This window comes from Corylus avellana, chromosome ca5 (genome assembly GCF_901000735.1).
Source record: "Corylus avellana chromosome ca5, CavTom2PMs-1.0".
NCBI lineage: Eukaryota > Viridiplantae > Streptophyta > Magnoliopsida > Fagales > Betulaceae > Corylus > Corylus avellana.
This window is the reverse complement of record NC_081545.1, coordinates 27760792-27786861: the sequence shown is the minus strand read 5'-3', so window position 1 is coordinate 27786861 and position 26070 is coordinate 27760792. Positions and strand designations below refer to the sequence as shown.

At 36.1% G+C, this 26070-nt stretch overlaps 5 protein-coding genes across 6 annotated transcripts in view; 3 read left to right on the top strand and 2 right to left on the bottom strand.

Annotated features, from left to right (window-relative positions):
• Positions 1-1606, top strand: part of LOC132182071 (B-box zinc finger protein 23-like) — a 2261-nt gene extending 655 nt beyond the window's left edge. The window contains exon 2 of the mRNA XM_059595279.1: positions 1193-1606. Within this exon, the coding sequence (XP_059451262.1) occupies positions 1193-1606 (414 nt within the window). The remainder of the gene's footprint in view (positions 1-1192) is intronic.
• Positions 1607-3705: 2099 nt separating this feature from the next.
• On the bottom strand, positions 3706-4856 carry LOC132182070 (putative clathrin assembly protein At1g33340). The gene has a single exon (XM_059595278.1). The coding sequence runs from the start codon at positions 4789-4791 to the stop codon at positions 3706-3708; it is 1086 nt and encodes a 361-aa protein (XP_059451261.1). The 5' UTR covers positions 4792-4856.
• Positions 4857-7800: 2944 nt separating this feature from the next.
• LOC132183365 (peptide chain release factor 1, mitochondrial) lies at positions 7801-12361 on the bottom strand. Of its 2 annotated transcripts, none has more exons than XM_059596794.1 (7): positions 11910-12361; positions 11741-11816; positions 11494-11624; positions 11329-11399; positions 10041-10122; positions 8452-8502; positions 7801-8190 (listed from the first exon to the last, which is right to left on the bottom strand). In XM_059596794.1, exons 1-6 carry the CDS (start codon positions 12291-12293, stop codon positions 8482-8484), a joined length of 765 nt encoding a protein of 254 aa, XP_059452777.1. In that variant the 5' UTR covers positions 12294-12361; the 3' UTR covers positions 7801-8190; positions 8452-8481. The 2 variants fall into 2 exon arrangements, with proteins under 2 accessions (XP_059452777.1, XP_059452778.1); XM_059596795.1 differs by having other exon boundaries at positions 7801-8182.
• Positions 12362-16891: 4530 nt separating this feature from the next.
• Positions 16892-19287, top strand: LOC132182503 (monooxygenase 1-like). Its single transcript, XM_059595768.1, has 5 exons — positions 16892-17134; positions 17212-17409; positions 18011-18179; positions 18303-18531; positions 18623-19287. Exons 1-5 carry the CDS (start codon positions 17055-17057, stop codon positions 19156-19158), a joined length of 1212 nt encoding a protein of 403 aa, XP_059451751.1. The 5' UTR covers positions 16892-17054; the 3' UTR covers positions 19159-19287.
• A 1260-nt stretch (positions 19288-20547) lies between these two features.
• LOC132182649 (monooxygenase 1-like) lies at positions 20548-25035 on the top strand. Its single transcript, XM_059595954.1, has 6 exons — positions 20548-20721; positions 20822-20968; positions 21915-21965; positions 22235-22406; positions 23218-23446; positions 24386-25035. Exons 1-6 carry the CDS (start codon positions 20639-20641, stop codon positions 24919-24921), a joined length of 1218 nt encoding a protein of 405 aa, XP_059451937.1. The 5' UTR covers positions 20548-20638; the 3' UTR covers positions 24922-25035.
• Positions 25036-26070: the final 1035 nt, after the last annotated feature.

Below are 26070 nucleotides of genomic sequence, written 5' to 3'. Positions count from 1 at the left end.
AAAAAAATCTCTAAAAATTAATTCTTAAAGAATGTGTCACCACCCCATCCCATGACACATAAGAACCAACTTTAAAGAAGAAAAAAGAAAAAAGAAAAAAGAAAAAAAAAAGAAAAAAAGAAGGAAGTGTAGCATTTCTTCTTCCATCCTATTTCTCTTTCTCTCTCCCTCCAAAAAATTAGAGGAGTTTTTTTGAGATTTTTTAATGGTTTAGATTTAACTCAAGTTTTTTTAAAAAAAAAAATCAAAATAGAATAAAATTAAATCTGAACGGTTAAAAAAATTACAGAAGATCTTTATATGGATTCCGGCAATTTACCACTTCCTTTTGTAGGGGTGGATATGGGGTAGGGATTCACCCTTCGAGACCACTCTCTTTGTAGGGGTGGAACTAAAAATTTGTGCTTGAGTGGCAAAATTCTTAAAAAGATAATTTGGGAGGGCCAAAAATTAAATTTTATAATTAAAAAAAAAAAAAGAATTTGGGAACCACCTTGGGCTTTGGGGGGTCCATGGTTCCCCCAAGGCCCAACGTGGTTCCGGCTCTGCTTTGGATCTTCAATCTTCATAAAAGGGGGGCAATGGAGGGTAGATCTCTATCTCATGTATTCGAATAATGCTATATATACTCTTTTTATTATTTTAAAATTGATGTAGTTTTTAAAATTGCTATTGAATTAAAAATTATTGAATTTTGATCAAATAGTAATTTTAAAAGTCATATTAGCTTTGAGGGAAAAAAAAAGAAAAAAGAAATTGATACGTAGCATAATAGCATTACTCCTCCCTCCTCATTTAAATTTTTTTTTTTTTTCCACTGTCTTTGTCCTTTGGACATAAATGAACTTATTTTAAACTTTGTCACCTTATGTTTTTTTTTTTTTTTTTTTTTTTTTTACACGCTTATATGCTTTAAAAGCCAATTTGCATTCAAACTGGGTGAACTTTTCGCTTTCAAGATATTTCATCACTGACTGGAAATTTACTCATCAAAGACACTTTACACCTTTACCGCTTCTTGGGATGCAACCTCTTATTATTGGCTTGACTTTAGAAAAAAATTACAATGTGAGAAATAAAGCAAACAGTAAGAAATGGGTCATAAAATGTCCGGTCTTCTCGGTACTTGAGAAGATAATTTTCTTATTTGTCATGCTTTATGGCTTAATTAATTATTTAAATATGCATGCAGGAGAGAAACGGCTACTTCTTCTGCATAGAAGATAGAGCACTCTTCTGCAAGCACTGCGACGTTTCAACCCACATGGGGAGCCCCTTCGCTTCATCCCACCGACGATTTCTTATCACAGGCGTCAAAGTCGCCCTTCAGGCTTCCATTAACACCAATGACATAATTAGCTCGCCCATTTCGACTACTACTTCTTTCAATTTTCCTGCAGACAACGAGAGCAGGGCGGCAATGGCGCCAATGAACGTTGAAGCAGCGTCGACGACAGAAACTAGAGCTACCTTCTCAGGCGCTGAAGTTGATCCATTTGCAATCGGACCTAGTAATTGGTTACTGAATGAGATGTTTGACCCGAATGATTTTAACTACTATGAATTTTCAGAAGTTGGATCATCAAGAATAAGCACTACTCCATGAAATTCCTATTCCTCAACCCCAAATTGTTTCAAATGTGTAGCAACTTCTTTTGCTTATAATATCAATCTATATTTTGTTATGTACTATCCGATTCAATTCGTGCAAAACGCTCATTTTGTACTAGTCTGAAGTTTACCCGACAGAAGTGGGTATACAAAGTGGCCCTATCTTGAAAGATATATTCTCGTATATATAGTGACGAGACAACATATATATTCATGATGTGACATCATATACACTATTAGATTATCTTTTTTTGACTTCAAATTAATGTGCATACAAGTGGGCAGACACGGACATAGATCAAATATAGAGCGGATATGCTTGTCATGTGGTGGAAGAAATATATATATAGCTACAAATCTTAGTTGATTATAATCACCCTTATCAATTTGAGTTTTGAAGGTGACATGATCTATTTGTAGTCACCATTCAAAGGGGCGAATCATTTTGAAAAAGTTGCATCAAACTTCCGAGTCATTGACAATATTGAAGGGATATAAACAGAACATAAATGGATGATCTTCACGAATTATTCCTCTATGTGGTTCAAATGTGATCACTTTATCATTGCCGTTGCCTTCAACTTTGTGCTTCTTTCTTTATTGTTCCATCCCACCCTTTTCCATTTTTTTTTTTCCTCTAGAAATCAATCTGGAATTCAATATCAAACGTTAAGGGAGCATGTTCCAAGAAGAAGCATAACATTTTGTACTACTTGGTTAGATTATGAGGTACAACATGAGGGGGAAGAGGGGAAGCTTCCCTTTTCATATGATGTATAGTACAAGTTAGTAATCATTTTGTACTACTGTATTGTTTTTTGCTGGTACGATGTTATACTAGGGATTATACAGTACTCTATTGTTGCACTTCAATCTTCATGAATGTTATTGCTCAGAAAAAGAGAGAAAAAAAAAATTAACAATTGGCAGATAATTAAAATCTCTTCCTCAAAACCCTCATGTCGATCCAGTTTGTTTTCAAGAGGGATAAAATTGTTATCCCTCTTGAAAACACTAACAGGCTGAAATGGAGAGGATCCTTCCCCATTTCCGTGGGTTGATTATGAATATTTACCTTCATTTATAAAGAAGAAGAATTAGCATTGGGCCATAATGAGAGGTGTTCACACATTTAGTTATTAATGTGGTATGATCTGGTGAATTTAGTAGTGAGTGCCAATAGCTAGGTACTATGGTTTTTACTAAAGGTCCGTTTGGATTTGTAATTTTAATACATGTAATTTAAAAAAATAGTAATTTTAAAACTTGATCTTTAAAACATGCATTTAAACATTTGGTAAAAATAGTGATTTGACTTTTAAAATCTTGTGTTCTTAAAAATGCACTGCATTGCTTATGATTTGAAAACACAAATTTTTTAACGTTTTCAACCAGTAATTTTTAAAAACACACTCTCAAATGATACATTTTCTGCTATCTTATTTAAAATCACAATATGAGCTACGAACTCGCACAACCAAACAAACTATAAGTCAGATTTACAATTTGATGTGATAATTAACGTGAGACTTATCACATCAACCACTAAATAATTAAATTTATTCTCTCCACTAAAATAAGTTAGGTGAGTTTAAAAGAGAGACATTTTTCCTTTACGCAAGTAATAGTCTACGAGCATAAACTAATTTTTTCATTTTTCCCGAAAACTTTGCGATCACCTAATTATTTATAGGTCTAATTTAGATTTGGGAATTTGGACTAGTCTCGAGAAGTATCTACATCTTTTCATCATTTCTTTTTCTTTGGTTTCTAATATCTGCCCCTTTATGCTTAATTGCTCTTCCTTAATTTGACGCCATTGAACTTGAGATCACACTTTCGCTTTTCTCACATATAAATCCTTCCTTGAAACAAGAAGCAAGCACCATTAATTAACTCACATAAGATCCATCTAAGAACAACGGAAATACAGTTGATCATAGTACAAAACCAGTTAGTTCATTGACTCCTACCAAAAAAAAAAAAAAAAAAAGAAGAAAAAAACCAGAACAAAGCATTTACTTGTTGTCGGACCACGCTTGCGTTGTGTATATATATATATATATTTATTAATTGGTTTAGAAAAAGGCCTGTCTAGTATTTTTCACCACATGAAAGATGATCATCTTCTTCAAACAACACCCACACCATGCTTATTTTGGTCTCCAGCGCGCATGAGAAAATGTTGTTTTCATTCTTTTTCCCTTGTTTTGCTGCTCTTCTTAGGGGCTTGGCTGAGTTCGAGAGGCACCCCAAGATTGGAGGGGGTTGATTTTGCGGGCAACCCAAGCATTCCTCCAACGCCATCACATGCTCCATGGTGATGATCTGAACCGATGGGTATTCCAAGTTCTTGTTTTGGATTACCCTTTTGCACTTCTCGTACATGTCGTGAAGATCTTGAGTTTGCCGGGAAGCCCTCTTGAGAATTTCGCAGGCTAAGCCTCTCGCCGCCCTGTTCAAATCGAAGAACATGTTGACAAGAGCCGCGATGCCTTCGCAAAATGTGAAGTACAATTGGAAGCTCTCTTTCAGAGTGCTCATCATGGCCGCCTGAGCGAGGTAATCGGAGGGGAAAATATCGGACGGTGGTGAACAATCCAAGACGCGATCTATTAGAAGCTGGCATTTGGGTAATTTACGAAATACCATGTCGACTGATTTCTCTTCGTAGCATCGGAAATCCAAGCCGTGAGACATGACAACCGGCTCGAGCTTTCCGGCTTGGTTGATGAGCCACCCCATCCTTTCTTCCAGATAGGCTGCGTATTTGCTGAGGAAAGAATTCTTGGAAATCCACGGGTTGCAGAGCTGGAGATGGCCGGAAACGTGAGTGCCGCGTAGCTGCTGCTCGAAGCAGCGGTTGCCGCCTCGCAGGAGGCGGTGGATGAGGACGAGGGTCTTGAGCGCGACAAGGCGGTCTCTGGTTTTGCAAAGGCGGCGAGAAATTCGTTCGGCGAGAAAAGGAATCGACCCGGGAGAGTTGGAGACGAGGAAGAGGATCTCGTGCATGTGCTCGTCGTCGATGGGGCCGTTGTCGTGCCCGGTGGCCCGCAGGACGGCAACCTCTATGTGGGAAAAGCCGTCGTGGTGATTGTATATCATGGCTTTGCCGATCGAAGCGTGGTCCTTCACGGAGCCGAGAGCTAGCCGGAGCTTTTCCTGTATATCTACGCCCATTTCCTCTGTTTTGAAATTATAATAAAACTGTGGGAGCAGTTTTTGTGGGTCGAGAGAAAGATGGGATGAGAGTAGAGATATATAAAAGAAGAAGGTTAGAGAGAGAGAGAGAGAGATAGAGAGATAGAGAGAATCAGGAATCAAATCTGTAATATTATAACATTGATGGGTGCGCTCTCATCTCTACAGAAAACAGAGAGACAATGTGCGAAGAATGTTCTTATGAAAATACAATTTTTCCAATGGTCTTTGAAGGCCCCACAAAACTATCATTATTCTATTTCTATGCTACAAAGTAATTCACGTGGAAGTCAACGGGGACTGTACAAAATGATCCAACTGGAATTATACCTTAAAACGATTAACAGCTAAAAGAAAAATACTTTGATAAGACACCAAGCGCGTTGATCTCGTGTTAAAAAAATTTATAGCTAAAAGGAAATGCTGTTTGTTGTGTTAGTCTGATTAAATAGGTTTACATATAAACTGTCCACATAAGCTTTTGAGTAGCAGTTGATAATGGTGAGTTTATGAACAGTGTTTATGATCAATCACATTAATTTTATTTTTCTCTATTTGATTCGAAGGTTAATGTGATCGGCACAGTCTTTCAGAAATGATAGTCACACCTGCACCATTACTAGTTGCATGAATCACATGGAGTCAGAACTGATCTGAAAATTTATAGTGACTGACTATTGTATGTTATAAGGATGTAGTAGCAAACAGATATTTCTCCACAGATCTATGGGGTGGGATCCCTAACAAAGATCCATCTCGTAGGGATCTCTCCATGAGTTGCTTTGCCCATCATTTTTTTTTTTTTTGCTTTTCAATTTGTTTAATTTTTAAATAATGATGATGTGGTATGACTAGTCGATCTCTGAGAAGCTTTGACATGGCGGGTCGTTAAGTTTTTTTGGATAGAGGGTCTAATTAAGGTGGCTATTTGATAATGGTCCAGAGTATAGGTAGTAAAAAATATTTAACCCCATTTTCAAAGAGAGAGAGAGAGAGAGAGAGAGAGAGAGAGAGATTGAAAATAGAGAAGGAGTGAGGAATCAAATCTGTGATTTTAAAACCTAAAACATGGGTGAGTGCTCTCTCGACCCTCCAAAAAACAGAGGGACAATGTGCGAAAGAATGTTGTTATAAAATATAAGCCATTAGTCTTCAAGCCCTACAACCATCATTATTCTATGTGGCACAAAGTCATTCACCTGCAAGTCAACGATTACTGTAGAAATGAACTCCAATTATACCTTAAATCGCTTAACAGATCCAATAACCAGCCAAAAGAAAAATACTTGGATAATAACCCACCAACTGCATTAAATCCGTGTAAAAAATGAAAATCAATACACACAAACATTTCAATCAGGTTCAAATCGGAGAGGGAAAATGTCCGAAATATGTGTGCATATATACTCGTGTGGGTGTCATTGTGCAAATTCTGCATGCATGTGTTTGATGTACGATGAACATAGAAGCATATATATATATAATAATATATATGGCCTTCCATACTTGATTGAGAGAAAAATGGCAGCCCCAACAAGGGAAAAAAAAAGAATTAATGGATAAAGGAGACTTGATTTGTTTATACAAAGAAAGAAGAAAAGGGTGTATGATAATTGGGTCATTGGGGACACCACTAAAAGCCTTGGATTCTCTTTATACTCCCCATCTAATTAATTGTTTTCATGAAGATTTCCACTTCTTAAAGGTTTACTTGATAGGAGTTATGAATATGAAAGTAGAACAAAAAGTTGGGAGGAAGCTAAGAGGAGGGGGAATAAGAAGAAAGAGTGGCTTTGAAGGCTTTCTAAACTTTCTTTTGATGTGAATGAAGTATTAGCATGCAAAAAGAGTCAACGAGGGAAAAAGTTAATTGTGGTGGTGGGGGGGAAAACAGAACCTCATTCTTTAGGAATTGGATTCTTCTGCATCAAACTCTCTTCCCATTCGCAACATCACAACATAAACAAAAGCTTTTGACCAAAATGTTTTTGGTTTTTTTTTTTTCTCATCCACACCCACAGCTTCTTTCATCGTCATCATCATTATCATCATATATATATGCAATGCAACTTTTTCTTTCTTCTTGTAGGGGGAGGTTGAAGCCCCACTCAACTGGCATAGAAAGTAAATGGAAAAAAAAAGGGGCTTTGTCATATTCTGTAATAGCAATTATCCATATGTTTCTCCAATCACTCTTACTTTAGCCCATATTAACAACAAAATCCCACTATTATGTCCATACAAAGTAGATCACCAAACGATGCCTTATTTGTTACAATATTAATTATTTTTTATTAGCTTAACCTTTTGAGATAAGTGGTGATTTAACATGACATCAAAGTAGAAGTTTTGAGTTTGAACTTTTTTTTTTTGTCATTCACCTTTCATTTCAATTAAGTATTTGAAGTGTTGAATGCCATTTATTAAAAAGGAATTTAAGGTCGCACGCGAAATAAGTAATGATTCTCCGTTATTTAGATTATGGGAAACTGGGAATTTACTTGACTGACTTATGTGAAGAAGCTGACTTGATGGAGCACTACCTTTTAGATAAAAAAAAAAAAAAAAACAAAACAAAAAACAAAACAAAACAAAAAAGAAGCATAGAAGAAAGAATATAATTATTAGCAGCATATCATACATTTATTTATATATGCGGTTTTGCCTGGCCAGAATAAATAATCATTCTCATTGGGCCAAATACCATGTATATCGTATGCATCATAATTCATAAGTAATCTGGGATGCCTGCTGAGATCTGTCAGCTTCTGATTTGTGGAGATTATTGTTGTAATTGACACTCTTGCTCCAATTGGACTATTTCTTGATTAGAAAAAACAAAAAAAATTATTCAACTGCTAAAAGATACATTACAATCTGGCCAGCAACAAACAAACATATACAATGAACCCCACCCACACTTAACCAATATTTAGTGCGGCCTTTCCATATTAAGTATGAAATTTTTCAGGAGGCTTCTTCCAAGGCTATGATGTATAAATTCTTTAATAATATGGGTTAGTGATTTTACAATCTCTATTGACATAAAATTTCTTCTGCGTAAATACAATAACCCAAACATCAAGCATCGAGCCACATGCTTTCCAAAAGAGAATATAGGGAAGATGATACATTCAACAATAGCTGCAACCAAAAGAATAATGAAAATATCCTTCCTCTGAACTTGACTAAATCTGAATGGATGATGTCTAACCATGTCCAAGTTATGTCAGTGATGTAGAATATCAAACAGGTAAGAATTCCACCACACACGTTTTTCCCCGCTATTCATGTGCCCTGGCTGCTGCTGCACACAAGAATTCCAGACCATAAAATGATGCCATAGTGATGCCTTTTACTTTTCTGAGTCCTGCATCTCTAAAATCATAGTACATTAGAAGGATGCTCCAAGTTTCCAACCATGAAGAGAGAGAATATATAAACAAATGACTTGGAAAATAAAAGAAAAACTATACAATGAGGGATGCAGAGGGATTGAGGTAAAGACAACAAATCAGGCAGTTTATGGATTCATGCAATGGAAACAGTACATGGGGCTCTGGGGTTTTAAGCAACAAGACCAGTTTCCGTGCAGAGTAGTTATGTTAGCCTGAAAAGAACAACAATTCTATATTGTACCTGATGCGTGCAATTAGCATCCAAGAACTCCTACTTGAGAGGCTTCATACCCTGCGCAAGTACCGGAACACCTTTGTTATTGTATTCCAGAACATATATTTATGTTTTAATAACTTAGGTCAACTAGAATGAATGAAGAGCCTGTAGACAGATAATGGAAATACACAACCATACTTCCATAAATTTCAACAACAATGAATACAGAGTTCATGGAAACTTCTTGGTAACTTCTTTTTTTTTTTTTTTAACCCTGGTTTACACATAAATTGGCACATTTGATTAGAAAAAAAGAAGAACAGAAACAGCACACCACATTCATTCATCACGAGGAGAAAAACAACAATTGGCTTAATAATGATTCTAGATGCATATTCTAGTAAGCAGGAATGTTTGGGCCAACTTCAGAACAATTTTCACGATCCAAAAAATATATGCCAGCACAAGATGTCCAAAGAAGGGTGTGTGTAGTGTGCGAAAAAACATGACCTCGTACGAAGATCCATACACCAAAGCCAAGCTTAACCACAGTCCAAGTAAGAATATCATGGATTAAGGCTTGCTAATTAAGCTGACAAATATTCCTCCAAAAAAATTAAGCTGACAGAGATCAATTCTCTAAGTTGATATAGTCTAACTGGCTTTTCCCATGGTCAGGGATGTTTTTCTGCTTTTGCTGTTTTTTCCCTGTTTAGATGACAGTCGCTATTGCGGGTAGTGGAATTTGGTCCTCTTGTTTTGAGACTCGCCCTCTTTATTTCTTGTTCTTTTGGTCTAATAAATTTCATCTTCAGTGTATCAGTAAATGGATGTCTCATTCTTTAGTTCCTTCACCTTGCATGTCCCTTCTTAGATACTAGGACAAACACTCAGACTCTCGTGATAGGAGTCACTTATTTATTATGAAAATGGAGGTTATAAACTAAAGAATGGCCTTCCAAGCCAAATGAGATCCAAGCAATTCATCTACAAACCCTGTTCTTGCAGTTGACAACATTAATGTAAACAGAGCTCCTAGTAAACAGGACTGCATTGCATTGATAGCATCTATTTCTAGGTTCCATTAGAAACCAATCCTATTTGTTTCTTGATGTCCAATATCCTGATCAAACCATGCATTATCAAAATTACAAAATCATCCAGGCCAGTATAGAAATTTGACGCAAAAAATGCATTCGCACAAGGTGATTTCAAGAACTTCATCCAATTAGATTGCAGCCAAAACCGTGTTGATCCCATAGGAGACATCACAGTGATATGAGTTCCCGTTGCTATAATGACATCTCAGCCAAAGCCCAAAATATTGTTCATCTCAGTCATTTTGTCATCATTTTAGGACGCAATGCCAAGACATGAGAAACACTAAGCTGTCTTGCCAATATATAACCAGAGTATTTACATTTTCTGTACCATGAAAGAACAGTTTAGACGAAGCATGAGAATCCCAGCAAATCCCATGGTTAAATTGAGATTCCATATTTAAAAGCATTATCTATTTACTTATTTATTTGTTTGCTTATTCAGCCATGTGATACAAACTAGTAAGCTAAAACCATTTCAAAAGCTCCTATAATATGCATAGGGTGATGTACCTTAGAAGCCCTCAGCTCATTGACCGTCTTCCGAAGAGAATCATCCGATAGTATTAAGCGTGATAGCGCACCGGTGCTTAACCTGCGATGTTTAATAGAAATGCCAGACCAGCATAAGGAGGGAATCAGTCATGTCTTTAGCATGCTATTCATCAAAAAACACCAATGGACATATTTAACAATTTGAGTTAATTGTGCTAATCTGACCAAATACATACTTGAGGCAATGATGGATCTTACCGTTGGTGGAGATAGGGGGTAAGATAGGGAGGCGATTGTCTTTGCTTCGTTTTTTAATTTATTGTATTTCCTTAAACTGAAGCAAGGAGGTGAAAGACAAGCTTTGTTGGGCCCCCTCCAAGAGAGGGTTGTTCAACGTTAGATCTTTTTACATCGTTCTTGTCCCATATGATGGCACTCCCTTCCCTTGAAAGAGTATTTGGCGGATTAAGGTCTCCTTGAGAGCAACTTTCTTTGCTTGATCGGCCACCCTAAAAAAGATCCTCACCATGGATAACTAAAGGAAACAGTATATCTTTGTGGTCAACTGATGTTGTATGTGTAAGAGTATTGAGAAGTATGTGTATCATCTTCTGCTCCATTGTGAGGTTGCTAGTGCCTTACAGAGAGTGCTATTTTCAATCGTGCCGGGCTAACTTGGGTTATACCTAGACGAGTAGTAGAGCTCTTTGCTTGTTGGAAAAGGTTATATGGTAGTCCTCAGGGTGCAACATTGTGGATGATGGTGTTTTCATGCCTTTTGTGGTGCATTTGGAGAAAAAGAAATGATAGAAGTTTTGAGGATCACCAGAGGACGATGACAGAAATAAAGTCTTTTCTCTTCAATACTCACTTTTGGACAGTAGTGTTAGACTATCCTATTTTACTTAGTTTCCTAATTTTCTTGATCTTTTTTCTCTTTTTAGATAGGTGATTCTCTTACATGCTTCTCGTGTACCTACGTTGCACCATTTTCATTTTTTTAATGATATTTTGATTATTTATAAGGAAAAAAAAAAATCCTAATTCAACCTATTGAGAACAAGAAGCCCTTCTAACCCGTAGACAAGTGTTTTTATATTTTTTACACCAATAATCTATAATCTTCGCATTTCTATGTATATCACACTGAAAAAATGAAACTTCCGGTCATATTATAAGAATTCTCAATTTCCAATATGATGCTTTTTAGCATTTAGGATTCTGAAACTTTATTTCTAAAAATATTCTTTTATTAGTCCTGCCCCTAAAGAGAAAAACAATATCATATAGTGCAAAATTAACATACCCAAGAAACTTGGCAGCTTCTGATACAGAACCCTCAACTGCAAAAATTAGATCCAAGAGAGCTTGCAGTCCCTGTCAAGAAAGAATAACATGGTTGTTCCTAAACAAACTCCTTCCGCCCCACAATTCTGATTCAAAAAAGTAACAGAGAAAAAAAAAATCTTACGAAACGGAATTTGGGGTTATTATGACCAATCTGGGGGCCAGTATCGGAAGGTCTAACGGTGGACTTAAGAGGCAGAATCCGAAGGAGCTCCGGTGGCGGCGAATAATCCTCAAGATCCACATTGTTCCTCACTAACATGCAATAAAAACCGAAAATGCTAAGTAGTCAGTAGCCAAAGCCAAAGCAAAATGCCAAAAAGAATGAATTATGAAAGTAATCTCAGCCACTCCTAATCTTACCTACCTACCTCTAAGGGCTAAAACAGTGCGAAGGCGCGCTAACGCTGATGCGCGGTTCATGTGCTGCGATCGGTCCTCCACAGCCTGCAATTGAAATGCAAAAATAATAATTATAATTGTAATTATTCATTTATTGAATAATCAAAATATATTTATTAAAAAAAAAAAAAAAAGGACCTGAGCAATGAGACCGGTGGGGAGGTGCTTGATGCGGACGGCAGACTCGCGCTTGTTGCGGTGCTGGCCGCCGGGGCCGGAGGCCTTGAAGGTGTCCATCTCGCACTGTTTCATGAGCTCCTGGTCAGTCAATTCCAGGTATTCTTTCCCCTTCCAATTCTCAACAACCTTGTTACTAGTTGTTGTATATGTGTATCCCTGGCGCCACCGCATGGTTCCTCTTCTGGTTATTCTTAGTGGCGATGCAGGCCGAGAAGCTTTGAGAAAGAGTGAGCTTGGCGATGATGGCGAACTACAACGACTAGAATTGTAATAGTAAGACGATGAATGCCCCAAACTCATTCTCATACCCACGCACCATTTCCACACCGATTGACTCGCCATCTCTCTCTCTCTCGCTTCCTTCTATCAATTTCGTTCCCTTTTGCAAACGTCTCTTCCTTTGGATTTCTCCTCCTGCGTTACGTTCAGGGTGGCCTTCCCCTGTAAACGAGTCGGATCAACCCAGACCAGCCCAGACCCAAAATGATTGGCTAGGCTCACCAAAACAAGCCCATTGAACCGGGCTGGGGAAGTATTCTTGGTCCGAAATAACTTTTGGGTTTATTTGATTTGACTTTAGAGTTAAATGCATAATTGGAATATTTATCAAAACAGTAAGTTTAAGAAAGTGACAAAATTGATACGTATAATTTATAAATTTATCAAGTAGATGCTTTGCCATCTACCGTCTTAACTTAATAGTAAAAATAAAAATATGTCACTTAAGCTTGACATCTAACCAAAATGTGGCTGGGTGGGTGTCCCTCCCCTCTCCACCACCTATGAATGACTAGATCACCCTTCTATTTAGGGGTAAGCGATTTGGCCACTCCCCAAAAGAACTTTTAAAGGTGATTGAACCACCTTTAGCCTATTGAAATTGGATTCTCTCCGGTCCATTTTGGACGGAGAGAATCCAGTTCATGATCAGGATTTTTTTAAAGAGATCCAATGACCACAACGATACTTTGGCCATTTGGGGTGGACAAGGGCCACAATCTTTTTTTTTTTTTTTTTTTTTTGATCTAGCCCTTGGTGGTGGCCGAAGCCACCCTCAGGCCAAACATTGGTCTTCTGGAGTGGTTCGACCAACCCTAAGGGCCTAATAAAAAAAATAATTAATTCTATTTTTCTATTATTCTTTTTTTTTAATGAAAAAACGTTAAATAATATTTTATTATTTTATATCCGATCTATTTGGGCTGGAGAGGATTCGATTCCAAGCCTGTTAGTGGTCTAGCAACTGCCTTAATTCATTAAGGGAGTGGTTGGGCCACACCCTTAATTAGGGTGTCTCCAGTTACCCTCAAAATTTCATCAAGAAGGAAACAGAATCCTCTTATTGAAATAAACGAGAGAACATCGAGTGTGAGGGGACAAAAATAACCCTCAATTATAACTAATTTGATATTCTCTAGTTTATTTGAATTGGAAATTATCCTAATTTATCGAAAGTGGTTGAGCTATCCCTCATTTAAAGGGGCCACCCTAAGCAAGTAGCCAGACCACCCTCTTAGGCTCACGGGGGATTAGGTGGTGTAGAGTTCAGGGAATGGGTCGCGTGCATGGTAGAGATAAATGAGCGGCGGTAGAGTTAACTTCCAAGCTCCTACAAAAGGAAGAAAAAGAAAAAGAGAAAGAGAAAAGAGTAGTAAGGGAGAAGGGACAATATATAAAGAAGTAAGAGAAGGAGAAGAGAGCGAGAAACAGCCTTCCGAATTGTTCACTGAGATGGGGGTTTGAGAAGCTAGAGATGTTTGCTTCGTCCTCTCCACGAAATAAATGATAGCACTCTGCAAATGTGTGTGCAGTGCGACGACACGACAGTCTATTTTATAAAGTGATGTCGTTTCATACGTAGTTTAGAAGTTTCTTTATCAACTTATATGCAAGCATTAATCATATGCCTATATATCTAAAAACTGAAAAACAATTCATTGTTGTAAAATCAAAGAAAATAATAAGACAAGATAAAAGATTGAAATATGTGAAATTAGTTCTTCAGGAACTATGTATGATTCTTCTCTATTATTATCTGTTTTACATACAATTCAATACTCCATTTTATAGGCATTGAATCATAATGGGAGGTTAAGGAATATGAAAGGGAGAATATGAAACAAGGGGGTACATCAATGTATTACATGGATGTTATAGGAATTCTAAAAGATAACATGAATGTGTAGAATTTCAAGAGATTGAACTAAATGGTCATCCACCAAATGCATGAATGCATTCATAACATTCATATAATTGAAATAGGCCAAAATTTAGGGTCTGTTTGGCAAAGCTTTTTTTGCATTCTCAATAAAATTAACATCAAAACGTTTTCACTTTTTATATCACGTCATTTATTTATTTTATTACTATTTAAATAAAAAAATCACTATAAAACAAAATATTTTCACTTTTCATTACAAAAAATTAAAATTTTTATAATACATTGTTGGAACTAGTAGCTCATATTAATACCAGTGGAAAGCCAAGTAGATGAGCGCGGAGTGAACGTCGCGATAGCAACGTTCACGGAGCGGGAGTATTTTGGGGATTTCATTAATAAGTCCGTACAAATAGGGTTTAGGGTTTTTTCTATATATATGTATGATGTAACCCTGAATCATTAAGAGTAAAAATATAGCCGCCTCTTTGTAAACGTAGGCAAATTGTCGAACCACGTAAATCTGTGTGTCGACTCTCTCTCTCTCTCTCTCTTTTCGATTCTATATTGTTCATAAATTATTGTGCACGATAACAACACACATCAATCGATATCAACTACAGTATCTAAGGTAAAAATACTTTGCCAAACGGATATATATTGGGAGAGGGAAAGGAAGGGAAGGGAGGTGATAATTAATTGAAAATGTATGAAAATAATTAATTGAAAATAAAGCAGTAGAACCATCCATGTAGATGGTAATTGCAATTAAAATAAACATGATGCAACAATTTCCAAAGTAAGTGGGAAATTGAAGCGTATAAAAGAGAAATGAAATAGATTGATAATGAAAAGATATTAAAAGATCTGATTAACAAGAGTACTTACAGATTCAAAAGTAGTTTAGAAGTAGTGAAAGTACACAAGAGCAGAATGGATTACAAATAGTAGGCAGGATAGTTACAGAATGACTTCAGTGTTTTAGGCTGAAAGCTTATGCCTTACAATGAATGGGATCCGTCCTTTTATAGACAAAATCCAATGGGAAAATGAAAATTACATTAGAAAAGTTAACAGTAAAAGTAAAGAACTATAATGTCGGTAGGAACTGTTGAAGACTATAATGTCGGCATGAACTGTAGCAGAAACTATAGTGTCGGCATGCACTGTGCCATGATGATAGGCAAATGTCTTCAGGAATAGAAATGGTACCCTGGTGGGTAAATGTAGCGATGCCTTTATAAAAGGCAAGTTGAACGGTGCCACTGTGAAGGGCAAATGATTATAAATCTTCAATTTCGGGGTAATAGTTATCAGGGCTATAGCTAGGAAAACCAAAATTTCCGTACCATTCTCTCATGGGGTTAAAAGTAGCTTTAGAAGATGCATCAGAATTTTCTTTTTTATCTTCATCAGAATTATCATTGAGAGATTCTAGAAGTGCATTTAAAATGTCATTCATTTCTTTTTTTTCTTCATAGAAGAACTGGAAGAAGTAGCGGGAATAGCGGCATCTTTGGGAGGGGAAATGAAAGTACTAGGAGCTATCAGTTTGGCAGGATTGCCAATGGTTAATTGATTGGGAATTGGAGGGGCTTGAGTTTTTGGCAAATGGGCTAGATTTTTGACATTTTCAACGATATTATCAACTCATGGGTAATTATCCCACCATTTTACATACCAATGTCGTTCTAGCTTTTCATCAAGAATGGCATATTGTCATTTTATGATCCAAGGAATTTTGAACTTTTTGACAAAATGCAGAATGTGGGAAATTTGGCCCCATGTTCATTAGTATTGTAGAGATTCTTGAATGATTTGAACGTCTCAATGAGTTTTAGTGGAAGGATATCAAGAATAAGACCAAACTTCATCCACCATCTGGAGAACCATAAAGGGAGGATGCCTCCAAATTCTTTATCAAAGTTTATGAGCCAAGAGTGGTCAAACTTGAGGTTTTGATAGAGCATGAATTTGGACCAGACATTAATGTAATCATAATAGCAAATCGGGATGGAGAAATCTTTTATATATATATATAGAGAGAGAGAGAGAGAGAGAGAGAGAGAAAAGAAAACGTACTTCTAATTCTTATCGGACAACTTAAAAAATTGGATGGAAGGAAAATCCAAACGAGTGTTCACATCAGTCAACAAGCCGCCTTTGGATCATTTGGAAGGTCAACAAGAAAAGTTGAAATGGAGTTAATGAAGGCAAATTGCAATTTTATTTATTTATTATTATTTTTTTTTTTGGGTGGTTCAATATATATATATATATTTTGTGTTCTCAGAAAATAAAAAATTGAACAACCAAAGAAAAAAAAAAAAAAGGCAAATCAAATTGCAATTCACATTTAGGGGGTGTTTGGCAAATGGGATGGCCTAAATACTGTAGTTGATGTAGATTGATGTGAAAAAAAGTAAGAATGTTTGGTATAAAAAACATGAAAAAGTGGTATGGAAAAGTGAAAAAGTTTTGTTTTGTAGCGATTTTTTTATTTGAATAATAATAAAAAGTGAATGATTTGATATTAAAAATGAAAAAGTTAGAATGTTTTGATGTTAATTTTTTTGAGAAATAGTAATGAACCGTGTTTAACCCATCCTCATCCCCATTACCAAACAAACCCTTAGTCATTGTGAGGACTAAATAAAAAGTCCTCTGGAAGGTAGCAAGCAAAGACGGATGGATATGGCATGTGGTCCATGGACACCTGTAGGCCTGTCAGTAAACAGTTGATGATGCATAAAATGCGGTTAACCTTCTCTGGAAGAAGGAGAAAAGGGAAGAAACTTGCCGTGGAAACCAAGATAGCCCTACTCATTCAACCTTCTCTATAGTATATATACCATACGAGTATTTTTCAATCCGGTGTGAAAGAAAAGAGTGCTACTTTTCTGATAGATAAAACAGAGGAAGTAAAAGGAAAGATCGAGATCGACATGGAAGTAGTTGAAGAGATGGAGATTGTGATAGTCGGCGGTGGGATTTGTGGGCTTGCCACCGCACTTGCTCTTCACCGGTAATTTGTTATGTCTTCTTAACCGATTCCTATCCGTTAATTATTTATTATTAACTGCTGCTTCATTTGACATGCAGGAAGGGTATTACAAGTGTAGTTTTGGAGAAATCGGAGTCTCTGAGAGCTGGCGGAGGCGGTATTGCTGTTCACACTAATGGCTGGCGTGCCCTGGATCAGCTCGGTATTGCTTCTGAGCTCCGACAAACTGCCCACACTCTTCAATTGTCAAGGATCATGTTTCTTGACAGTGGGAAGCAGAAAGAATTACCCGTCTCGTAAGTTTTATAGGGCTTTTCATTTTGCATTCCGTTAAAGTAATAGTTAAGTCACGTTGAAATTTACCGCTTTAAGTTTAAATTTGTAAGATAATTAGTAATTTAACGTGGTATTAGAGCTAAAGTTCCTAGAATTGAATCTTGACTCTGTCGATTCACTCTATTTAAATTAAATATTTCACGTGTTAAGCCTCACCTATTAAAATTGAGTTTGAGCCTGCACGTGAAGGAGAGTGTTAAAGTAATGATTAAGTCAAAAGTAGTGAAATTTACCTCTTCCTTTACGCTTAAACTTTTAGGATAACTGGTAATTTAATGTGGTATCAGAGTTAAAAGTCAGGGATCAAACATTGACTTTGTCAATTCACCTCCATTTAAATTAAATATTCTACGTGTTAAACCTCACCTATTAAAAATGAGATTGAGCCCGCACGTGAGGAAGAATATTAAAGTAATGGTTAAGTCATAAGTAATAAAATTTACTTCTTGTTATAAACTTAAATTTTTGGAATAATTGATAATTTTACACATTCAAAATTACTTTTTAACCATTTGTACGATCAAAATAATATATATATGTATTTTACTATTTTGGCTGCAGGGAAGGGGAAGCTCGGTGTGTTGAACGGAGTAAATTAATTGAATTGCTGGCTGCTCATCTGCCGCTTGGATCAATTCGCTTTGGGTGTCAAGTAATCTCAATCAAATTGGACACGCACACTTCAACTCCAATCCTTCATATGCGTGATGGAAGCATAATTAAGGCTAAGGTACTCTTTTCATTTACACTTCTTTAATCTTGTTCAATTATTAATTAAAAAAAATTATATTATGATCAATCACCCTTAACTTGTGTTTGTTTATGAATTTCTTACATCATTTACTCATCACAGATTGTGATTGGATGTGATGGAGGCAACTCAATCATTGGGGAGTTTCTGGAGCTGAAGCCCCCGAAGCTTTTATCTGCATGTGCGTTGAGAGGTTTTACAATTTATCCAAATGGCCATGGATTTCCCCCTGATTTCATTCGCCAAAAAAAGGGCCAAATCCTGCTTGGAAGAACTCCTGTAAATGATACGTTGGTTTTCTGGTTCGTGGCTTCTCAAGGTTACCCTCAAGGTACACTCACTATATATATATATATACTATAATTAATTTAATTTGCATTATTTCTTAATGCTTGCTAATTAATTACGATTTATTTCAACAGATTCAAATGTTTGGAAAGATCCAGAGCTTATTAGACAATATGCTCTGGAGTCGACCAAAGGCTTCCCGACAGAGATGACAGAAATGATAAACGGGAGTGACGAGAAATCATTGTCTCTCACGCACCTGAGATATCGCGAGCCACATGACGTGCTATTCGGAAGGTTTCGGAAAGGAAGCGTGACGGTGGCAGGGGATGCAATGCACATAATGGGTCCATTTCTTGGTCAGGGTGGCTCGGCGGGTGTTGAAGATGCCATCGTGCTTGCCAGATGCTTGGCGCCGAAGTTGCAGGAAGAAAATCTGGAAAGAAATGGAAGGGAGATGATGATGGTGCAGAAGGTTGGGGAGGGTTTGGACGCGTATGTGAAGGAGAGGAGAATGAGACTGGTTTGGCTGTCTACGCAAACTTATCTCACGGGGAAATTGTTGCTTGATGCTTCGCCATTTCCGATGAAGTTGCTTATTCTTGTCATCGTGGTTGCTCTGTTTAGAGACCCAGTTGGTCATAGTCGATATGATTGTGGCCGCCTTTAAGACCAATTTCCATGCATGGATTAATGCTATTTTGTTGTTGTAATTCGAATAATATCCCTCTGTTTTCCACTTGCTGCTTGGAGGGTAAACATATGTTCATATCTTGAATAATGGGACATTTTATGTAAAGTTCTCTTTGTCTTCTAGCTAGGTTTATGTAGTCTCAAAAAACTAGGTTTACTAATATATATCATTAGGCGATCTAATAAGGAAAAATTAAGTCGGCGTTTGGACCGTCCAATGTTGACGTTCAGAAGAAACTGGGGTTTTACGGCTTTTGCATAGTGGTGTTCGAACTTCCTAGCGAACATCCCACTAAATTGTTAACATTGCCAAATTCTGATTAGCCAACATCTGGCCATTTTATTGAACAATCCTCTGAATGAACGTCTTAAGTTCTTTAGTTGTGGTCTCATGTCTGAATTACCATCGAACCGAGCAACAGACAAAATTCTCTATTTCTCCTAGAGATATTACATGCCCTAACCAACTAGAGAACAAAAGTCCCGGTTCTTCTAATGATGCTTCACGTCTGAACTCACTAGAGAACCTAGTAGCGAACGAAGGTCTCGGGTCCTTCCATTGATGCTCCATGTTTGAACTATACTTCGAACTACTAGTTCTATAAGCTTGTTTTGTCCATGTAGTTTAAACCAGTCAGAATGTCCCAACAAACAAAAACCAACATCCATCTAAGATTACCACTTTTAATCATTCTAACATTCAACCTATTTGGACATTGAATTAGCCAATCTAAAACCTAAAATTAGGAATTGCAAGAACCTCAATGCTCTAAGAGTCAATAAACTCTTTGTTTTGAATAGAATTTATCTTGTGTCTCGCCTTTATCAAGAACTGTTTGCTCCTTTTTCTTTACTCATTTAGATGAATCTTAATATTTTTTTGATAGTGACACAATTAATAGTTTAAAAGAATGTTGATAATTTGAAGATGGTATGTGTAGTTTTTCAAAATGTTTATCTCAGCACTTATTTGTTAATTGCACACCTTTGTCAAAAAGTAACCCTTGGTTGCCTCCGAAGAAGAAAATGAAATGATCCTTTGTTTCTCACAAGAAATCATAAGATTTTATTTATATAGTAATTGGCATTTTCAAAGTAGTGGACCATTAATTACAATCTTAAAAAAGACAAGCAAACACCCATTATTTAAAGATCGAATAGAAAAAAGAAAAAATAAATAAATAAATAGTGATCATACCTGTACTGCCTTAAACAATTTGAAGCACCAACATGCCTAAAGACAACTAGGCAGTGGGATCAAAAGTCAAAACATGTGACAGTGGGGGCGTTTGGCAAATCAGCGTGGGAAATTCCACAACACGGTCCTGTTTCAATCAGGAAGAAGTAGGGGCAAAATAGGGAAAAATTGGTAAATTCTTACACCAAAAGCCGAGCCTTGACCCAGACACTGTTCCTGTTGCCAAACAAAGTTGGTGAGAAATTGGAGAAGGGAAAAAATGGATCAAGTGGAAGAGATGGAGGAGATCATAGTAGTCGGCGGTGGCATTTGCGGCCTTGCTACTGCTCTTGCTCTTCACAGGTTTTCTTCTTCTTATATATTATTTTCTTCCCATCATAGATATAATTAATATAAAACAAGTAATTAATCCTTGTCTTTTTATGGTATATGAGTTGCTTAGGAAAGGTATTAAGAGTTTGGTTTTAGAAAAATCGGAGTCACTGCGCGCCACCGGAGCAGGTATCACTATCCGGACAAATGGTTGGCGTGCGCTTGATCGGCTTGGTGTTGGCTCGAAGCTCAGAAAAACCGCCCTCCATCTACAACGGTATACCCTTTCCTCTCGTAAATAGACTGCTAGTTTCATGAGAACTCGGCCAAGAGCACTTTGAAAAATTCATTTGATTATTGTATTTCATGAGAACTTGGCCTTCAAGGAAAACAATGGTTTTTATTTTTTATTTATTTTTTATTTATTTTTTATTTTTTTTTGGAGTATTATGACTTGTGGACTTAGTTCGGTACATCAATTTGAGAATAATATTTCAGTAATTTGGAGCCCGAAAACAATGCTCATTGAATGTAGCTGGGTGGTCATGAAGTACATGCCAAAGAGAGCTTTTCAGATTGGGGTGTTATGCACGATTCTGATATTCGTAGCAAAAGTTATACACATTTTATTGCACATTGTGCGATTTTTCTCCCAATTACATTTATTACAGCGATTCTTGTCATTCTTGCATTGTCATTCTCTGTCAAAATGTTTTGACGCTATTAGTCTAGTATATGACAACTTAACATCGGTCGATTCTCCTACATCAAGGTGCCAAATATTTTCTTTATTATGTTGCGTGCCATTATGTCATGGGTGATATCAAAAATTGCTTGTCATTATGTCACGTGTCGAGTTCGGGTCGTGTCGGAACATAGGTATCTAAGATTATATAGGTAAACTCTAACTCAATTCATTGAATTAAACAGGGTCGGACTCCTCAATCCAAACTCTTTAATTTCATGTTGAGTTCGTGTTAAAAACTGTTAGCCCTAAACCTAGCCTCCAAGAAAAGAAAAACACAATCTAATCAAGGTTTTGGACAATTTCTACAATTGTACACACTTGGGCCCTTTTATTCTAACAACTAACAAGGTCACAACTCATTATTCATTTCAGCTCATTTAAATCACATACAACCCAATTATTACAAAATGGACACCTAATAAAAAACCCGTTAAATATATTTCCATATTTTCTTATGTTATAATAATAAACACAGGGCACAAGACATATGGCTTACTGACGGCAAGCAACAAGAAATACCACTCGGGTTAGTTCTTCTCTTCTGCTTTTAGTTTGGCCATGTTTTACTTTGTGTGCAGAGGCTTTTTCTGCAAATTGTGTGAAATTAAATTCAATCATTTTCAAGCCAATCGAGGACAATATTATTTCAAAGATGCAGAGGAGGAGTGAGTTGATGGAAGGCTCAAATCCTATCCAACTCAACCATGAAAAACACATAAGATATCCTTCAAAAAGGAGAGTAAAAATCAATGATATGGAACCCTGTAACAAAGATTTCAAGATATATATGTGCAGGGTAGGGGCAGAAACTCGATGCTTGAGGCGGAGTGATCTTATCACAAGCCTAGCAGAAAGCTTGCCTCCAGGCACAGTACGGCTTGGATGCCAAATACTCTCGGTGACACAACACCCTTTAACTTCCTATTCAATCATTCAACTCCAAAATGGAAGTTCCATAAAGGCTAAGGTATTATTTCATTAGTCTATATATTTAGTATTTTGGTTCATAATTTGTAGGACATATCCTATGTAAATTGTGGAGTAATGCTAGAAACTACACGTTTATCCTATAACTATTTAGGATCAATCCTTGCATCAGAAATTTTTTTTAAAGGGTTAACTTTACAAAGGCCTTATGAACTTCTATGCGTTTTGAAAATACTCCCCCAAAGTTCAAAAACTCTTAATTTCACCCTTCGAATTTTTAATTTGATGCAATTCACCCCATTCGTTAGGATTTAATGCCAAATCCTAATGGAGGCTATAAAAAATACCAAAATACACTCAAATTTTTTATTTATTTTTTTTTTTTTTATAAAAAGTGAAATTAAGGATAAATTTGAAATTTTATAAAAGTTTCAATGATATAAAGGACATTTCATCTATTTTAACGCCCGTTTACTGTCAAACCCTAATGGAGGGAGTAGATTGCATCAAATTAAATTAAATTTAGAGTTTTTAAATTTTGGGAGGGTTTTTTCGAAACGCGTGAAAGTTCAAGAAGCATTGTGAAGTTTTTCATTTTTTAAAAAATTAAAAAAAAAAAAAATTCAAAGGTTAATTGGGGTTTCTACTATAGCATTGTAGAATAGTTATGAGTCAAGGTATATATATATATATATTGCAATGAACCTAATAGTAACAATCAAGATAATGATGAAAATAGCATACTTCAAATGTGTATCATCTCCTTACCTACAATTAGATGGAGAGCTTAATTAGTATATAGCTATTTCTTTTCAATTATTCATAATCTTTCATTAATTATCATATCACAGGTTCTGATTGGATGTGATGGAGCCAACTCAGTAGTTGCAAACTTTCTTGAGCTAAAACCACCAAAGCTTCTGCCATCATCGGAGGTTAGAGGTTTTACCAAGTTTGCAAATGGTCATGATTTCTGCAACGAATTTGTCCAAGTTTGGGGCGACCACAGTATAATTGGAAGGATCCCAGTTGACAATAATTTGGTCTATTGGTTTGTGACTCTCAAAGTGAATCCTAGAGGTACACTCTTATGTATATGACAACCTTAAAGCATATAACATGAGCATGTATGTCAATCCCTAACAAGACATTAAATGTACACAAATCTTCATTGTCTCACATCATCGTTATGATTAATTCAAGAACAAGTAAAGCTCTTTTGATAAGAATATATAAGATCAAAGAAAAACTAGGCAGCATCCCAACACTACACCATATGTTCTGCTGTCAAGAAATTGAAGCTTCTTGTTGATCTTCTAGTTTTTAAAGAAGTTTATAAATAGGAAAATCTTTACAAAGGACCCATGAACTACCACGTACGCCATTTGAAAAGACTCTCCAAAATTTCAAAACTTCTAGATCAATTTTCCTCTCCGAACTTTCAATTTAATGCAATCTACCTCCCCCGTCAATTTTTGGACGTTAAAAGTGATGAATTGTTCTGTATACATCTGAAAATTTTATAAAATTTCAAAATTACCCTAATTTCACATTTCAATTTTTTTTTTTTAAAAAAAAAAAATGAATATTGAAGGGTAATTTGGTCTTTTTAATGGTTTCAGTTATGATTTAACGACAAAAATTGACGGAATAGGTTAATTGTATCGAATTGAAAGTTCAATGGGTGAAATTAAAAGTTCTTAAAATTTGGAAGATATTTTCAAAAAGTATGATAGTTCAAGAGTTTTAAGTGAAGTTATCATTTATAAATAAATGGAAAATGAAAGAAGGGGGAAAGAGAGAATATGGAGATACGAATTTTACGAGAGTTCAGTGTTAGACACCTACGTAGAGCTATTGGCTACATTATGATGTTATTGATTGACATTACTCTATTTGTAGAGCTTTCAAATGGTTTGAATTTATTCAAATATAATATAATCTTATTCAAATATTAGTTGTCATGCAGCAGCAGGCTTGAATTTTCACTATGATGTTTATTTGTATGTACATGAACAGGTTCAGTCGTTGCAAAGGATCCAGAGCTCATTCATCAACTGGCTCTTGAGTCAATTAAAGGTTTCCCTGCAGAACTGGTGAGCATGATAACTAACAGTGACCGCGAATCGCTCTCTCTCGCACGCTTGAGATATCGTGCGCCATGGGAGATACTGCTCGGAAGCTTTTGGAAAGGGACCGTGACGGTGGCTGGAGATGCCATGCATGTAATGGGACCATTCTTGGGGCAGGGTGGCTCAGCAGGTTTAGAAGACGCAATTGTCTTAGCAAGATGCTTGGCACAAAAGATGCATGAAATTGATCATGTTAAAACAGATGGAAGGCAGGTGATGATAGCCCACAAAGTGGGAGAAGCATTTGATGAATATGTGAAAGAAAGGAGGATGAGATTGGTGTGGCTGTCAGCACAAACTTATCTCTGTAGTTTATTAGTCAAACCTCCATCTTTTCTAGTTGGATTTGTATGCAACATCTTGATGATGGCTCTCTTTAGTGACTCAAGTGCTCATACTCAATATGATTGTGGCCTCCTCTAAGATATATATTTTGATGATTCTTAATGTGATTTAAGAGTAGTCTTAACTATATGTATATAAGCTCTTGGACGTCATTCTCTTGCAATAATGAGTTTTACTTAAAGTTTATATCAATTTTTGTGACTCAGCAACACTTGCAAATTATTTTACTCGCATATGGTCAGATTTTCTTCGATTGTTCATCTAGTATTGCCAATTTGATTCATCATTCAAAGTTTTACTTGGGTGTGGTAATTCATGTTCATGAGTTGAGTTTGGATTGTGTCGAAGTATGAGTATAACACTACATATATAAGTCAATTTTAATTCGACATATTTAATTAAACGGGTCAGACCCCTTAACCTATTTCACTAGTTTTGTATTGGGTTCGTGTCAGATTCCCAGATCGTGTTAAAAATTATTAGCTCTTATATACTATAAGAATATATAGGTTAACTCTAATCTAATTCATTTAAATAAACCGATCAGAACTATCAACTCTAACCTACTAATTTCGTGTTCAGTTCGAATTAGGATTCTCTTCATTTCAAATGAATTGGATAATATCCAGTTAGTTATAGTGGATAGGTATTTTTATCTCATCAAAAAGTAAAAGACAAAAATACCCCTCCACTATACCTAACTGGATATTATCCAGTTCATTTGAAATGGAGAGGATCCTATTCCGTTGGGTTCGTGGTTCACTAAATTTTTACTAAGAATGGATCAGTATTCAGTGACATTTATTATTGCTAGGACCTAGGGGGCAAGAAAGTGGGATCTGGATCCACTGAAATTCTAGGCCGTCTATTTTTCATCAAATTGTAAAGTCCACATACCCCCTCAAACTATCGCCCAATTGACAATGTCCTCCTCAAACTTTCAATTGCGATAATGTATCCCTCAAACTACCAAAACATTGTCAATATTCCCCCCAAAGCTAGCAAAAAGATCAAAATGCCCCTATATATTTATCAATATGACAAAAATACCCCTAAAATTAAAAGGAAAATTTTAATTTTTTTAAAAAATTATTTTAATTTTTAAACAATTTTTTTTAAACCGAAATTTTTATTTAAAAAAAAAAATCAATTTTTATATTTTTAGATTTTTTTTAAATATGTTTTAAAAAACGAAAATTTTATTATTTTTTTAAACGAAAATATTTT

Bases quoted from the DNA above. Each gene is read 5' to 3' on its own strand.
- LOC132182070 (XM_059595278.1), bottom strand. From the start codon at position 4,791: ATGGGCGTAGATATACAGGAAAAGCTCCGGCTAGCTCTCGGCTCCGTG.
- LOC132183365 (XM_059596794.1), bottom strand. From the start codon at position 12,293: ATGGCGAGTCAATCGGTGTGGAAATGGTGCGTGGGTATGAGAATGAGT. The intron at 11,625-11,740 runs GTAGGTAGGTAA...ATTGCATGTTAG, and splicing joins CACTGTTTTAGCCCTTAGAG to TGAGGAACAATGTGGATCTT. The intron at 11,400-11,493 runs GTAAGATTTTTT...CTTTCTTGACAG, and splicing joins ATAACCCCAAATTCCGTTTC to GGACTGCAAGCTCTCTTGGA.
- LOC132182503 (XM_059595768.1), top strand. From the start codon at position 17,055: ATGGAAGTAGTTGAAGAGATGGAGATTGTGATAGTCGGCGGTGGGATT. The intron at 17,135-17,211 runs GTAATTTGTTAT...TTTGACATGCAG, and splicing joins ACCGCACTTGCTCTTCACCG to GAAGGGTATTACAAGTGTAG. The intron at 18,532-18,622 runs GTACACTCACTA...TTATTTCAACAG, and splicing joins TTCTCAAGGTTACCCTCAAG to ATTCAAATGTTTGGAAAGAT.
- LOC132182649 (XM_059595954.1), top strand. From the start codon at position 20,639: ATGGATCAAGTGGAAGAGATGGAGGAGATCATAGTAGTCGGCGGTGGC. The intron at 20,722-20,821 runs GTTTTCTTCTTC...TGAGTTGCTTAG, and splicing joins ACTGCTCTTGCTCTTCACAG to GAAAGGTATTAAGAGTTTGG. The intron at 22,407-23,217 runs GTATTATTTCAT...ATCATATCACAG, and splicing joins GAAGTTCCATAAAGGCTAAG to GTTCTGATTGGATGTGATGG.